Consider the following 17,046-nt stretch of genomic DNA (forward strand, 5'->3'; position numbering starts at 1 on the left):
GGTTATTATTAAAACTATATCTAAACTACCGTATAAAACACAGAACCCAATTAAAGCATGGCTATCGAGTCTTGGCGAAAACTGCTGTGTAATGTACTTTCGGGGACAGACACTTCGCATCGCAGAACACTAGCAGGTAAGTAAAGTAGTTTTCTATTAACAGCTTACTGAATATTAAACGAGGAGGTGCAGCGCCGTCATTTCTCTGCACTCTGACAACTTGTGGGCGACGTTTCGTGTCAAGCCGTAAACCAGGCTTAAGTGGAGTGAAAAGAAAAGCGATGTGTTTGAAACATGAATGACTTCCGTGTGAGCGTGCGAAGCCGCAGAAGGGGATGTAACTCGCGTGAGTTTTGAGCGTCCAGCCCGGCGTTTTCGGCTGACGCGCAGCGGAGAGTGAAGGCGCAGCCCCTCTCCAAGCGCGGCGGCGCGCGTGGCGCCCCCTGCGCTCAGCTCCCTTGGCGCTGCTCCGCGGATCCGGCCCGAGAGGCTTGCACACCGGTGTCGCCTCCGCTGTATGTTTTGGGATGCGAACGGCCCAATTCTTCTCGACGTCCAACCGCGGGCTGCCGACGAGCGAAGCCTGACGTTTCCCCGCCGCGGCTAAGCCGGGCCGACCGCCAGCTGAGGATTCGATGAGAAGCCAGCAACGCCCAGCCGGTGCAGCCGCCGCGGTGGGCCTCTTCGATCCTTCCGCCGCCGCCGCTCCCCCGTCGACCGCCTGCTCGATGCCCGCCGGGCCGTCCTGTGCTCGACCTAATCGCCGGCCTCCCCCGACGCGGCGCTTCTGACTCCGCGCGCGCTTCACGCCGGTGCGCGGAAAACTGTGCCCTCGACGTGACGTGCCTGTGCTCTGAGACGACGTCTGCCCCTCTTTCGCTGTTCCTCGCCGCTGCGCCCCCCTCCCACATCGTTCCCCCCCTGCTCGTGCTGGTGTGTGCGCGGTGTTGATTCGGCGATGACCTGCCTAGAGCGGCCGGCAGCAACGCCTCACAAGAGCGCTTTCCCAAGTCCCGGAGGGCGGCGTCTCGTTGAGCCGCGCGTCGACCCGTGGAGCGGCTACCGCAGCGGTGGCACCCGGTGGCCTGCCTCAAGGCGCTAACCCTCGTCCCAAGCTCCAGCGCCGCTAGGCCTGCTCGACCCCGCGATCTCCGGTGGCCCCGTCAGCGGTCGCTGCCCGGCGGGACCCCGGGCGGCCGGCGGCCTCCGCGCAAACCGCCAGCGCGACCCAGACGGGAAAGCTCCGGTTGAGTGCGCGCTTTAGGCCTGACTGAGAGCGGGGCTCTCGTTTTGTGTTGTTGCTTTCGTCGCTCGACGGCTCCGTGTCTCCGAGTGGCCCCCGGAGTAACGACACCGCACAGAGGTCTCCGCCGTTCGAACACGCGCCGCGGTCCCGTAACTGTACGACGTGTGCCCGCAGCACGGTAGGAGCACGGCCGGCGCGGCATCGGCGCCGCGGCATGGCAAGCTGGCGCGCCGGCGAGGACTGACGTCGCCTCCGGCCAGGCGCAGGAGCTGCTGCTCGCGGGCCTCTCGTGGGGCTGCAAGACGCCGCGGCGACGCGGCCCCGCTATCGCCACCGGCTCGCTGAGTGCCAGCGGTGGCGGGCTTTTTCCGGTGGTGCAGAAACATGGCTTCGTCGACAGCCAGGCCTAACATGGGCGTCGGTCCGAGTGAGCCGCAGCAGTACTCGGAGCCCGAAGAAGAAGCCAGCCCGACGTCGGCCGGCGCTGAGGGCTCCTCGCCGCAGGAACAGCCGCAGCAACAGCAGCAGCAGCAACCCGAGTACGAGACGGGCCACGGCCACTACTTCACCAAGAGGACTTTCCACAAGCCCACGTACTGCCATCACTGCACCGACATGCTCTGGGGACTCATAGGTCAAGGGTACATTTGCGAAGGTGGGTGCCCCTTCCTATCACGGCCCGCTTCTTTCTAGTCATCACTGCAGCAGCCGCTAGACGCAGGGGAACGAGCCCTGTGCGCTGATTTTATGGTGAGAGGTGCAAGGCCGGTGCCACATGGCCTGCCAGAAAAGGGACGCCTCTACAGGCGCATTTATCGCACCTTGTTTCCACTGCTTGGGGGTTTAAAGACGAATGTGCATCGCATGTCACGAAAGGCCTTCAGTGGGTGACGGAGCTTTCCAACAGCGGGGACGTACACATACATGGGTGTTAGGCCTAAGAAATGTATGCCGAAACAATCAATCTCAGTGCTAATTGCGAATAATAAATCTCGTCTTAAGTACCTCTCCCAATCAGCGCATTTTTCACTTAAGAAAGTGTATTTGACGGTACTTGCTCTGCAAGAAGTCTCCCTGATAGGGACAAGGTCACAGTTTCGCTTGTCACGTTGTCGTGGGAGGCGTGTCACGTTGACGGTGCTTATAGAACGGTAATTTCAGAGGCTAATGTGTGCACTAAGCGGGCAGAAAAAGTGCCCTGAGTGCCCCTGAAAACTTTGAGCTCCGAAGGGATAATCTTTGCATCCTGGTAAAATGAAGAATTTTGTATAGATAGAAGCGTTTAGGGCTAAAAAGATTGGCGCATAAGCAAGACGAAACGAGATGGGCGCTGATCTTATTTGCCCGAAGGCATCAATTTACACCATTTGTTGAGCACGCACACTTTATCCTCAGAAATTGCCAACGAAACATACCTCGTGCCGAAAAAAAGAAAAAAAAAAAAAAGAAACATTGAGGTGGTAGAGCAGCACATCTCGTGACAACATAAATGGAATCATTTGGTAGTGGAACACACCCCATGCCCATCCTTGGCATGTCTCTTTTTTATTCACGTTTATAAGCAACGTGAACCAACTCGCCCGACATTTATAGTATTGCTATTACAGGCACTTTGGGCTAATAATTTTTTTGGTTTCATTTAATCTCATCCATTGAAACATCAAAAGCGAACACTCTATCGCAGACATAGGTTGTGTCTGATTTCGCAGCGCTTTTGTTGTGCATATTTTAACTAAACGCGTCTCAGTTTGTCCCGTCGCTGTCAAGGCACTTGACATCCTTATGGGCGTGTGTATGTTGTGTGTTGTGGTATATATATATATATATATATATATATATATATATATATATATATATATATATATATATATATATATATATATATGGAGGTCGTGGGTTCGGTTCCCACCTGGCGGGAATTTTTTCTCCACTTTCTTTCTTTCCAAATTCTTTATCTGTTTCAATAACCTACCATATTCTCCCCTTTGCTTTCCGAGGTTTTCTTGACTGCCAACCTTTATTTCTGTGTTATTTTCAACGAGCCCCTCATTTCCTATTCTCATTCGCTATATATATATATATAGAGAGAGAGAGAGAGAGAGAGAGAGAGAGAGAGAGAGAGAGAGAGAGAGAGAGAGAGAGAGAGAGAGAGAGAGAGAGAGAGAGAGAGAGAGAGAGAGAGAGAGGAGAGAGAGAGGGAGAGAAAATAGTTTTTTAGATGGGCGAACCCGAACGAGAGAAGCACGTCACAGGAAGGGAGGAAATAACCCCATACGCACCGCGGGTTGTTTCCCGAATCTTGAGCTAGTTCGGTCTCCGCGCCTCTTCCAGTCTGTCTAGTCCAAAGGTATGTGAACGCGCGACTGCTAGAAAATGGTACATTAAATATGTTGGCGTTACGAGTAACATTTAGTGTACGTTAGACGAGGCGTTGCAAACCTGGGCGGCCATACATTGTACCGAGCCAGCCTCACGGACATGGTCGCGGCGCTTTAACGCTGGATTCGGTGAACGAACAGCTAGACTCGCGCAATGTTGTTTGCCAATGAGAGCGTGGTCGGGGATGTATGCTGTTTTGCGATTTCAATATACATCGTGAAACTAAGATTTCTTGTTCTAAGAGGAAAGAAAAGCCCTCCGGACTCGCCGAGTGTGTTCGTCTAGGTATTATAAACTGGAGGGACCCACCCGGCGGAGTGCATAGAAATCCCCAAGGTCTAGGCACTTGTTTTGGCACCAAAGGGAGGTACGAGTTGGCACAGTTTTTTTTTTTAATTCAACTTACCTCAAGGTGAAGTCGTTGAGATAAAGCTGAAATAAAATCCGGGAAAGTTGTTATGATTCTGCCTCGGAGAAGCTAGGCAGAATGGAGGAGACAAAAACAAACAAACAAACTTGTGGATGGTCCTACCAAGCTGTCCGCATTGTTTGCTTGTTCCTTGTTTTCTTGTACCTCGTTTCTCCCACTACGTACTTCATCCATTTTATCCCATAAAGCATCGAGTAGTCAATTTTCTTTTATTGAACGAAAAAGTATTGTGGGCTAAGAAGGAACAAGCGAGAATAAGACTTGTGAAATATATATTCGGTATATATTCGGTAGTCTTCAATTTAAAAAAAAATGAAGATTACTTATGTTTCAGGAAGAGGACTTTCTTTCTTCGGAGGCGTTTGTAAACTTCAATTTTTTAACTGTTTTTTTATGTGTGTCTTACCGTATTTTTTCGCGCTCTTTGTGGGAGTTTTGTTTCCATACTATGTATATATATATATACACACACATATATATATATATATATATATATATATATATATATATATATATATATATATATATATATATATATATATATATATATATATATACAGGGTGTCCCAGCTATCATGCACCAAGGTTTAAAAAAAGGGAAATTGCGTAGCTCGAAGAAAACCTAGTGCATAATGTTTGCAGTACTGTGAAGAAGCGGAGAGTAATTTTTTCGTTAACGAGACTTAATTAATTAATTATAATTAATTATATAACTCGAGAAATACTGTCCAAATCACTAAAGTGTCAATGAGGCACTTGTAGGTAACCACGAGGGGCATCTAACTACGCTATTTTCAGCGACGAACTAAGTGCGTACTCATTTATTCTGACTAATAAAGGAAACCCGCGAAATATGAAAAATACCACGTGACGACGCTTACGCGCGCATTGTAAAGCAGCGTCCCCAAACAAAGCTGATTGAAAGCAACTGCTTCGCGTGTTACCCGCCCGAAGAGACAGCGCATCACCTTGATAATAGCATGCATGGAAGGAGCGGCAGCAGCAAGATTCGCGGGACGCGTGTGCAGATAAGGAACAAACTCGGTCGCGATTTCTTCTTTCTTTCTTTTGTCTATTTCATTCTGGCTAACTCAGAGGCAGCCTGTTTGAGGGCGTTGGTTTAGGGTGCGCGCGGAGGCGCCGTCACGTGGTATTTTTCATATTTCGCGGGTTTCCTTTATCAGTCAAAATAAATGTGTACGCAATTAGTTCATCGCCGAAAATACCGCAGATAGATTCCCCTCGTGGTTACCTACAAGTTCCTCATTGACACTTTGATGATTAGGACAGTATTTCTCGAGTTAGATAATTAATTACAATTAGTTAATTAAGTCTCATTAAAGAAAAAAATACTGTCCGCTTCTTCACAGTACTGCAAACATTATGCACCTGGTTTCTTTCGAGTTACGCCTTTACTCTTTTTTTAAATCTTGGTGCATGATAGCTGGGACACCCTGTATATATATATATATATATATATATATATATATATATATATATATATATATATATATATATATATATATATATATATATATATGTAGGAGGGCGCTCCACAGCGAACATTATCGTTGGGTGGCAAAAAACTACACTAAGGTAAGGCCAGTGACTTTTCTCTGCTCTTTCAAGGATTCCTAACAACTTCAATTCAAAAGTCATTTTAAACGCAAATAAACCTGCGTGCCTTACAATTTATGCGGAGGCAAACATGTAAACAAGCGTGGCTTCAGGCAGTTTTTACAAGTTACCAAGTACCGTCGCGGAAAGTTGGGGGTATTCTGCTAGCTGACTGGCACGTTACAGACTCCAGGTGACCCCAAATAATCCGTACGCCCCCAAAGCGGCATTTCTCGGCACCCTGGTGCAGCTCCAACGCGTAAAACTTTACTCTACACTCTCTTTTCTTTGGACTGGCTTGGTTGTCCCGTTTCGCCTCGATGCTGCTCTCTCGGGAGTCGCAGTAATACTGGCTCTAGCGTCGCTGTACTCACGTGAACTGACTTGTAACTCAGCCGCACGAATCGACAAATAAAGTAATTTTGCTGCATAGAATTCAGGATCCCAAAGTAAACTCGCCCGGAAGCGGCACGCGCGGAAATGCCACACGAGAAAGAAAACAGTACCTTAGGGTCCTCCCTTGTAGAGCAGTTATTGCAGGTTCGCGCGTCACATGAATGGCGAAAGGAAGCTAGGGGGGACTGACATTTTAAAATAGCTAAATTTGTATCTGTTTTAAAGGACATCAACAGTTTTGTAGCTTTTACCGTCCTCGTCTAGGTGTACAGCTTGAATAATATCACCTTTAAATACGCAGGGTACTACCATGCAGGTGTGAGTAGTGGTAAGCAACAAATGTAATGCAAAAATATAAATCGGAGTACACAAATTTCGAAATTGTCTTTCATTAATGTAAAAAAATGGCATTGTTTTATAGAAATGATGGAATTACATATACACACACATCATTACATATACATTACATTACATATTACATATACATTACATATACATTACATATACATTACATATACACCACGTCAGATCTAGAAATTTCCTGTGGTTCATGGTTTTGTGTTATCGGTTTATTTATTACTGACCACACGGTTCGTTGGCACATTCGTGGGTTTGGTGGGCTGCCGCGCTTTGCACAATTCTCATATTTGAGGGCTTGTCAGAATGTGTGACCGGGAAATATCGCGCATTTTTTTTTTTTTTTTTGAAACGCGCTGAATGTTACTCTATAGATGCCGCCTTGAGATTTCTGGCTCTACCAGCGGGACCCCTCACGTTGCCAAAATGCGTTTCGGGTGGCGTTATTTGTGCCATTAGAATTCACAGCAGGTAGAGCCCACCCCGAGAATAGGTAGGCGGGAGTGAGACAGGCAGCACTCCATACTTACATTTTGTTTAATCCGGAGCGCTTACAAAGTCACCACCTTGGACTGACTTTATTTATTACTCATCAGCGAGGCCTTGATTTAGCCGGCTTTTTAAATAAAAGGAGTGCCCGCCAGCCAAATGGTGCAACTTTGTATGTTGTAAGTAAGGTATTGTCTTAACGCAAGCAGTCGCTCTACAAGCAGATGGCTCTGTAAAAAAGGCTCGGAGTTTGCCAGCTCATTACAGAGCCAAAAAGATTGTATTTCTTTGCTTGGTGAATTATGTAGTTTTGCTTATCTTATCCAGCATTGGACTGCTCTCTACGCTGGCTCCGTTATGAAAGGAGGAGAGTCATCTTGCTGCATAAGCAAATGGGCAACTAATCAAAATATGTAGGGTCACCGAAATAAGTAGGCTTACCTATTAAAGGAATGTTGCCTTCCACCACAAACGCTCACTTATTGCTTGGAGATAGAAAAAATAGTTGCTGTAAGGTGTGCAGCTGCTACCAGCTGTCATTTATTAATGGAGTCGAACTATGGTCAAAAAGCAATTCCACAGGTGAAATATCCAATCCTTCAAAGAGGGTACAACATTTAGGGCCCCATAGGCCCCAAGTTGGCTGACGTGCACGGCTGTTCACGACCAGGCGAAGTTGTAACAAGCGTAAAGGTCGGCGTCGCATGTAAACCACCCATGAACGTGCTTCAATACTAGTCTGCGAGTATAGCACAGAAAGACGAAAGTAATGCTGGCTGTATAGTAAAGCGCAATGATTTTGTTAACGTTCCTAGCGACCTTGCAAGTGTTGAGGTAGTGTTCCGAAGCCCTGTCTTGTTTATTTCGTGTTTTTATTCTGCTCGTGATGGTAAATACAGTTGAATTCCAGAAGTAACGTTTCCGACGAGGCGACCGGCTCGACGAGTTTATGGTCGAGAGGTGCTCGGTAAGCCAGGGGGTGGGGTTAGAAGATGGTCTCAAACCACATATGTCTCATCTCCTTGTTGTCCCGTGTTCAAAAATTCAAGTATTCTGTAGGCTAATCTAATTTCTTGTAGAGGTACGCAGATGGAGGGACGTATGCAAGTGGTTGGGAAGTATGCTGTTTCACGACAGTTGAAGTAACTGCTTTACTTCGTCTATCTGTTGTTAAAAATTAAAAAAAATGCTGCTGATATGCAGGGCAGCACAGTGTAGCGTTTGTGATGACATGGACGGACCTCCCGATAAAAAGGTGTCTGTGTTAGAGAAGAGGGACTTGTTTTACTTTTGTCCTTCAAATCTGGAGAAAAGCGCAGGTATCACAGAGTGCAACAGAGGGGCGCACGTATGTTTTAACCCGTTTTATCTTCTCCGCTTATTCTTCTTTGTGAGTGCATAAAGGTCGAGCCCTTGGCCTGAAGATTAAAAAAGTCTGACATAAGTTGTTCAGGGTGGCAAGCCCGTACTCAGCGGCCACTATTTAACAATAAAAAAAGACGCGCTACGCACAGGTTCGTTGAGACAGATTGAAAACTGTAGAGCATTAGGCTGTTTGTTCAGCTATTGATTCTTAAAAATAATCAATAAAGAAAATAAAGGAGCAAGAAAAAGAAGCAACGGGGAGCGTAGGACAGAAACCCATCAAGCCGGCCGGTCTCGATTTGTGACGATCGCTTGGTTGTAGAGTAAGAGGTCTCATTTCACTTTATTCAGCAAGGAGTTACACAAAAATACGCTGTGCGGATTCATAGCCAAAGGATAGTCGTGGGTCCGACGAGATGAAGGCATTCAGGTATCATTTGTGACAGACGACAAACTTGATTTCTGATACAGGAATATAGATACAGAAAAAGGAAAATAATACATCATTATGCTTCGCGTAGCTACAGACCTTCGGGTGCTGATGGTCTCAAGTTTTGCTAGATGGCTAAGTTGTTATTCTTCAATATTTTATCCCCGTTTGGTTCACTCATAGTCGCGATGAACGCAGCTTTGAACAGAGTGACTTGAATGGCTGCGTGGACAAAATGATTGCTCGAATACGAACGTGTATTCACTGATAGCCTGTGTGATTGGGACACTGCTGTCACCGCTGACATCAAATCCGCCTAAGCTTTTCTTTTTCTTATGCTCGTTTCTCCTTGACTACGTTGCCCACTTAAGCCCGTGGCCGATGCAATGGTTGGTCCTTTGGGAGAGTACCGGTCGGGGATGTTTGTGAGGCCGCGTGGGCTGTACCACTTCGGTAGCCCCCGCTACGCAAAGCGAGCCGAGCGCGTGAGAGCTCCTCGCGAGTCCACCGCACCGCCTCTTATTGAACATGGCGTCGGCGGCGGCCATTTTGACTCCGTACACGCGCCGAGAAGAGAGGAGTGGAGGGGAAGAGGGCGCTCAAGGGTCGATGAAGAGGAGGGAAGCGCGCGCCACGGCGACCAATCGACGGACTGCGCCTCGGCTCGCCGCCTGCATGCTGCACCCGAAACAGCATCGCTCCCCTCGGGCCCTCTCGCGTTCACCTTGTGACGCCTCGAGCGAAAAGAAAAATGAATGTTTGCCCATTTTAGGTCAGCGAAACGACACGGTCAGTTTCGAGGCACCGGCACGGGAAAAAAAATGTTTTTGGCGGGAAAATTGGGCCACGCGAGAATTGCAACACCTGAATGGAGCAGCATTGATGCGGTGCTCGGGAGGAAAGCGTTTTGGCTACTGCTGTGCATGGCTCGTGCGTGGTATTAAGTCTGTCGGTGAACGAGTTGCTGAAACGCTCAAGATTGGAGGAGATCCTTTACGCGGCATCTCAAGCCGTACAGCTACCCCTGGTAGAATATGTGGCCTGTTTCCTATTACTAACACGCTTCCCAAACCGAGAATCGCCCCCGTACTTTCTTATTACGGAATATTCAAAAAGAAATATCAGTTATGTATCCTTACCACCGCTTTTTTTCCTGAGTGAGAATTAAGGGATAGAAAATTAGCTTGCGCTTGGACACACCTATACGCTGTCCGTTTAGTTGAGTACCTTTTTTTTCTTTCTATGTAATGAACATATAGCAGCGCAGACAAACACACTAAGGTATGAAGTAAACACAGAGTGGGACGACCGGATGGACGGACGGACGGACGGACGGACAGACAGACAGACAGACAGACAGACAGACAGACAGACAGACAGACAGACAGACAGACAGACAGACAGACGAACGGACGGATGTACGGACGGACAGACGGACGCACGGACGGAATTTTAGCGTTTACCAAGCCCAAGAAGGAATATTGTTTTTGCAGAAGCTGCATTAAAAAAGCTTACTTGAAAGGCTGTCCTGGTGTATAGCATTCGGCTGAAACGTGCCAATGATTGGGAGAAGCGTTATTCCTTCCGTGGACTAGGCTGATGAATGAATAAATTTCCTGGTTGTTCAATAAAGTGCCAAAAGCTGTAAGCACCGGTCGTTCGATTCAGCAACAGAAAAGACAAGTGTTTCGTCCTCTGGGCTATAAAGAAGTCGAAATGTTAAGGAAGTTTTAACGAGCAGCCGAAAACGCTTGTAACATTTCTCGTAACATTGTTACATGTATCATTTCTTTACGTGCCTCGGACCCCGCCGCAAATTCCAACGTTGTTTGCTAGAGTCGGCTGCAGAGGGAAGTTTGCAGGAGGTCGACTCGGCAAGCACTTAGCCGAACGCAGACGTCCGATCAATAAGGCCGTTAATTTCGGACAGACGACACTCTATGTCGTTTGCCGTTCTCTTCGTTTTCTTTCTGCGTTGCCAATCAAGAACAGCCATTATGCACTCGCTGCTTGCTGCGAGCTGAACGGAAAGACGAGACGGAAGTTTTTATGCATGGCCCTTCAGGGGAGCTGAACAATTGTTCCCGGGGCCAGAGCTCGCACAATAGAAAGGCGTGCGTGGAGTGCTGACCCATGCTTCGAAGTGGTACAACGGAGACACTGTTCGTTAAGCGGCCAGCGTGTAAATGGTGGGTGTGACGAAACTTTCTTGGGATTAGATGTAACTGCGTCCCGGTTTAGCTAATTCTTTTCGTTTATTTATTCAAAAAAGTAAAATTTAAGCCGCATAGATTAGTAGCAAACCCGCACTTTCTCCCTGAACTGCGCTGTTAACGGTTCGAGTTTTGAGGCGCCCTCGGTTAATTTCGAGGAGTTTCAGGGTGTTTGCAGGCGGAAGAAAGCAACAAGGATTCGTAAGCGACTTTTCCAAGCATTGACCATTAAGTGCCCCTCTTTTTGCTGAACCGCATTCCAAGAACCACTTTAAGGTTGGAGGATTGCTGTGCGCCCACAACTCCGGGAGGATGACGTTCCCTGTAGTTGGTAACCACAGTGAACGCTATGCGCACCCCAAAAACCACTTGAAATGCCGCTTTTGCGGTTCTTATACTTCGAAGTTGACATCGCCGGACGACCCGTGGCTGGTACTTCTCTCCGGTTTCCCTTCCTGCGGCAAATGAAGGAAGCTATAACCAGGGATTTCTACACCCCCCCCCCCTACCCCCCCCTAACACCCACCCCACCCACCCCCTATGAGGATTTCTACCCCCCCTTTCCCCCCAAAAAAGATTCCACAACCCCGCCCAGGCACTTATACACCACCCCCAACACCCCCCACCCCCCAGGGAAATTTCGCCCCCCCCCCCCCCCCCAAAAAAAAAAAATCAATCGAATTTCTAGATAAACCCTTGGCTATAACCTTGCGGGTCTGCCTACCGCGACCGGGCCAACGTTGTCACACGCACTTTTGGCATAGGGTTTTTTGCTCCGTACATTGCGTGCACGTCACGTGCAATGCCAGCAGAACCAAAGCGCCCGGAAAAGGGACAGAGGGATAGGTATAACTAGTAAAGTAAACGAACGTTGTAATGAAATCGGTTTATTCGAAATCATTTTCAGCCCCAATCAAAGCACAGTACTTTTGCACCAGATTACTCCAAGCGCAGTGCGAAGAGTGACCGGAAGATGTCCTAAGATTTAACGGAGGCACGCGAGGAATGAACAATACTTGCCAGAAAGGCCACACAGCTAGCCCATTCAGCACTTTTGCCGCCCAACTTCCACACTGTATCTGCGGGAGAATGACCCGTGTCAGTCGCCGGATGGTGACCGACACTGTGTTCAGGGGTAAAGAACAGGCGCTGATCAGTCGTGAAGGGAAGCAAGCGTGTCACCATTATGATACACGCTTCAAGGCACCAGCTGCAGATCGCGCTCCGAAACTGGGTGAAGGAAAGGGTGCTTCGCAACTGTTCGAATTATATGAAACGCGAATTTTAACCGCACCATGACGAATTTCGTTACTAACTAATCACAGCGCGAAAGACGAGACAGACGGGACAATAACCGCAGGACAGGCGCTGGCTCTCAACTGTTGAGAGCCAGCGCCTGTCCTGTGGTTATTCCTCTGTCTGTCTCGTCTTTCGCGCTGTGATTAGTTATGAACACCTACTAGCTCGCCCAGCTTGCAACTGTCCTACATTTCGTTACTAAATCCAGCTATGCTTTTTCCTTGCTGTTTTTATTGCACCCACATGACTTACTTAAGCGTCACACGACGGGGAGAGATAGAGGGAGAGAGAAAGAGAGGAGGGAGGGAAGTTTTTATTGGAGGCAAGGCGGGCTCTATGCGTTTTGCGGGGAGCGAATTAAAAGGTGGGGTAAGATGAAGTGGGCTCTAGAATCGCGATGGTCTTGGTATCGTCGTCAGTCTTCCGCGAGAAGAAGGAATCTTGCCGGTATCGCGTTAGGAAGAAGGGATCAGACCCGTCGTTCTAAAGTGCTCGAGCAAGACCGCTTGATAGTCCGAACAGAGCTGCATTTCAAGTAAGCAGTAAGACCATTTCTTTTTAACACGAAAGTGTTTTGTTCCGGGATTCACAAAGATTTCACTTACGTCATATCCGTCACGGCAGTGACGCCAGTACAACGAAGCAAGCGGCCTGTAAAAGGTGCACCCCTGCACACAGGGTCTTCTTGCGGGGAAGCAACATTTAGTACTAAAGAGTACGTCATACTTAGGGTTGTTCGTTTTCGGGTTTTATATTTTAACACGAAAGTGTGTTATGGCGGGATACATCAAGATTTCACTGACGTCATATCCGTCACGGAAATGACGCCAGTACACCTTTGCCGAAGCGACCCGCCAGCAGGACGTCAATCGCCAAGCACACCCACAAGACAGCCGCCGACCCGCAAATCATGCTCAGCTTCGCTGCACATTTCACTTTCGTGTTTTAGTGATTCCTATGACAGAGGAATCAACCACAGTTTCTTGTCTTCCCCGCAAAAAATGTCGTCTTATGGTTTACTTAAAAGCTAAAGATTCGGGGCATCTCTTTATTCGAGCGATCGAGAAGCAGAACAACAAATCACCGGATGGTGATGATTATACACAAATGAAGTAGACGCAGCTCGACGCCACTGCACGATGACGGTAATTTGGAGGTGATGCAGACAAACGCTCGCTTTGGGCGTCAATCACTCCAGTACCAATGGAATACCGACACCAGAAAACCACCGACGTTTACCCTATAAATGCTACTGCTTCTAAAATAAACCCTCTTGACACTCTGGGGTTCGCAGTGCCGAAGCCAAGGTGTAGCCACTGTCACACATTAGTGCGACGCGGGAGGAGCGCATGCACGAATTGCTTCTTTCCTTAACGGTCGTTAAGGGCCAGGCTGGAACGCCCAGGCCAGGCGCTCAGCGCTGGGCGCCGCTCGTGCAATATTGAGATTCACTCACCCTAATGAACGTCATATTCCGTTCACAGCCCTTAAGGGCGGTGCTGCGGGAAGCAATTTGCGCTTGTGTGTACGTACGCCACGATGCGAGCGACGCACAAGCGATGGCAATGCATGTTACAATGACGGCATAATTTTTTTCCTCTTTTAGTTGCGTACGGGCATGCCGAGAGCCCGTTCGTAATAGGAGCGGGCTCTTGAGGGAGGCGGCCTTCTGCGTTACGTAGGACAGCCAACACTTACCTTGGAAGCGTCCAACTTACAGCGTAAACACAACACAGTATTTACTGGGGGTGTTAGCGTCTCCAGGTGAATACTCGTATTTAAACCGCTATAAAGTTAAGGCAGGCATGGTTGAACACTCATTCCCTCCACAATAGAGCTCGGTTTCTATTGAGTGAGTTCTTCCGCGCATACTTAAAGGCGGTTTCTTTTCTTACAGCTGTAAAACGTTTTCACGCGGAAGTGCCGCGTCCTAGAGTGGAGATGGGAAAGGGTGAGCTGCGCACGTGAGAATCGGCATCGCAAGTGGTGTTGGCGTGCGCCGAAACCAAGAAATAAACATCGCAGGACGCTCACTGGGGTCTAACGCGATGCCCATTCGTCGGATACCCAGTTTAACGACCTTTTATAAACTCGCCCATCAAAATCCGGCTTCAGTCTATGAAATGTTGTATCAATGTATTGCATTGTATTGGTACCCAGCGGGTCACTTTATCCAAATAGTTTGCGCAGCATGATGTTATTTTACTTTTTGGGTGGTGGAAGTGGAGGGGCGCAGTATCGCACAACTGATATCTACCCGGAGCAGCTCTCCTTCTGTATTTTCATATTCTATACGCGCCTATTTGGTGTCCCAGATATACAACTTAATAGCTTCAAACTACCATGGTGCGTCGTTGAACGATACATGCTGGATGGGCAAGCATCGTCAGAAACACAAAGTTTTATTCCAATTGTTACGAAACTCAAATACCAATAAATGCATCGTAGCGACTAAAAACCCGCTCGGTGCTTAACGACGCTTCTTTAAGTGTTCATTTAAGCGGTTTCTTTAAAATATTGCTTTGGTCGTGAAATGTTCAAGCGAGTTTCACAGAGAATATTTTAATGTCATTTGGAGCATATTTACCAAAAAAATTCAATGTTCGAGGTTGCAAAAGAATAACAACGATGACGCAGGAGTTGAGAAGTGACTAGAACGCAGGCTCCACTTTTGCGAGCGCCCATTGCCGCCGCGTGTAGCCGATCGAGCAGTGCGACGGTGTATTTTTAGTTTGCCTATCGGCCCAGCAAAGCCCAGGGTGTGCAGCCAAGCGTGCTGCGTATACACGCGGAACAGTCGAGTGTCCTTGGTTGATTTTAGGGACCGAGAGGGACAAAGTTATCTTTAGTAAACCTCGTTAGGCTGGCTTCCCGTGATTCATGCTTGCACTCCGCAATGCACGCTTTACAGGGTCACACGCTTGCATTCACGAAGGGGAGGAAGGGGTCGTGGCAATGGTTTCGGACACTGGAGTAGAGATTCTTGTTAAGCATCGTTAAGACATCCGCCAAATAAATGTGCAGAAATAAACGACGCTCCGCTGGCCTGCAGAGTCGAAATCGGCGTCTCACACGTGTATTCGTGTTGCGTTCATGACTCGTTCGGCCACCGCTCAGCCGGGCATTGCGTGTACCGATAGACGAACACCGAGGTCGTGGTGCGCCGAGAGTGCTGACGACGACGAGCAGCATCTCCGAAATCGGCTGACCGCATAGCTATTAGCTATGGTGTGGTGTTTGAACGTCGGCTTGCTTTCTCTATGAGCGGAGTTGAGGCGGTGGAACTTAAGAGGTGTGTGCATTTGTGTAGGGAAGGGATGGTTGTTGGCTGGGGTGATTAAGGAAAACTGAATTAAAGCAATTTGAACAAAGCTTATGCCACAGGAGGTATAACCTTCGCTTCGTGCATCCGCCACGGTGATTTTTGTGTAGGCTTATTTAGGCTCGTAAAAATAAAAATGGAGAGCAGAGGTGCAGCAATCTATCTCAAACTAGCATTTCTCTCTCCCTCCCTTCTTCACCCTCTCTATCTCTCTCACCTCTTATGTACATATATTTTAACGATTGTAAGAACAAAATCCCCAGTGGCTCGGCCGCTGGTTGAACGCAGCGTGTGAACTCTGTATAAACAGTATTTGGGCTACCTTCAATGCTCCTAACACAATGTTTTTGTGCCTTTTTATCTTTGCAGTTTGTAATTTTGTAGTTCACGACAGATGCCTCAAGACTGTGGTTTCTCCTTGTTCAACTATTGCAATCAATGTAATCAAAGTAAGTCATACTTTTATCCCCTCGTTTCTTGAAGTAAGAATTAACAAGGTATTTTTACCGCATTGTTTGCCGCATATATCTCGGAGAACAGGCAACAATGCTCACTGACATTGGCGGCCACCTAAGCTAAAGACGATTAGTCGTGCGCGAGGAAGCCCTCACTTTTTTTTTTCTGTGTGTTCTGTACGTATGTTAGAGGGCTAATTTATAAAACCATATCGTGGTCATATTTAGGGGCAGTTTCTGCATTTTGAGATGCAGCCAAAGAGCCCGAGCGAGTAATTTTTTTCACGCGGGCATGACTTTCATCATTTGAAGCGTGGTTAGCCATTCACATTTGTCTCCGTTGGCTTGAGAAAGTACCGCTTCTCACGCAGACCTGAGAAGGTATCGCTTACTTGGCTTTCTGACGTATGTTTCATTGAAAGCAAGAAATTACAATGTAATGTTATGTCCTATTTCATTTTAAGGAGCTCTTCAACGAATTCGGAGCTTAATTATACGTAGGTTTGTAACAACTGGTATCGTCAGCCAACTGCGAGGCAATATTTTTTTTTGTTATCAGTGAGTGAATGTTTGGAAACTTCTTGTGTCGCAACGTTCCTGCCGCAGTGAGGCTCCCACGTGTTAAAATTTTGAACGTACACCTACCATTTTGCGATGATCTTTATAGTTTTGATAGCATTCTTTCGACCCTGTAGCTGTGCCTAACCTAGTGTTCCGTCTACAGAACCCAGTACCCCACTGCTGGACGGAAGCAGGCCACCTGAAAAGAAAGTTTTGTAACGTCTGCAGGAAACGAATTGAAGACAACTGTGCAGTTAGGTGTGAAGGTAAGCATTCGTCACTGCTCGACGCCACCGTGGCGTGGGTGGCTTCGGCCGGGGGTAAAAGATAAACAACACTTTGCTCCGCCGGTCGTCCGCAGTAGCCGTAAAATTTCACCAAGAAAGCTACTCGCGCCATTTGAGCTCGTGCTTTCTTCATCACCCATTAAAAAATAAATTAAAACTTCGAACCAAAGTTTTCCATAACAGATGAACGAATGACAATG

At 47.7% G+C, this 17,046-nt stretch overlaps 1 protein-coding gene across 2 annotated transcripts in view; it reads left to right on the forward strand.

Moving 5' to 3' along the window:
• Positions 1 to 474: 474 nt before the first annotated feature.
• The window catches only part of LOC144152704 (diacylglycerol kinase theta), a 64,940-nt gene continuing 48,368 nt past the window's right edge, over positions 475 to 17,046 (forward strand). For both annotated transcript variants that reach the window (XM_077684108.1, XM_077684109.1), the window contains exons 1-3: positions 475 to 1,901; positions 15,913 to 15,992; positions 16,723 to 16,825. In XM_077684108.1, the coding sequence (XP_077540234.1) occupies positions 1,631 to 1,901; positions 15,913 to 15,992; positions 16,723 to 16,825 (454 nt within the window). In that variant the 5' untranslated portion in view covers positions 475 to 1,630. The remainder of the gene's footprint in view (positions 1,902 to 15,912; positions 15,993 to 16,722; positions 16,826 to 17,046) is intronic.

This window comes from Haemaphysalis longicornis, unplaced genomic scaffold (genome assembly GCF_048455015.1).
Source record: "Haemaphysalis longicornis isolate Haplotype H1 unplaced genomic scaffold, Haemaphysalis longicornis Haplotype H1 scaffold_9, whole genome shotgun sequence".
Lineage (NCBI taxonomy): Eukaryota > Metazoa > Arthropoda > Arachnida > Ixodida > Ixodidae > Haemaphysalis > Haemaphysalis longicornis.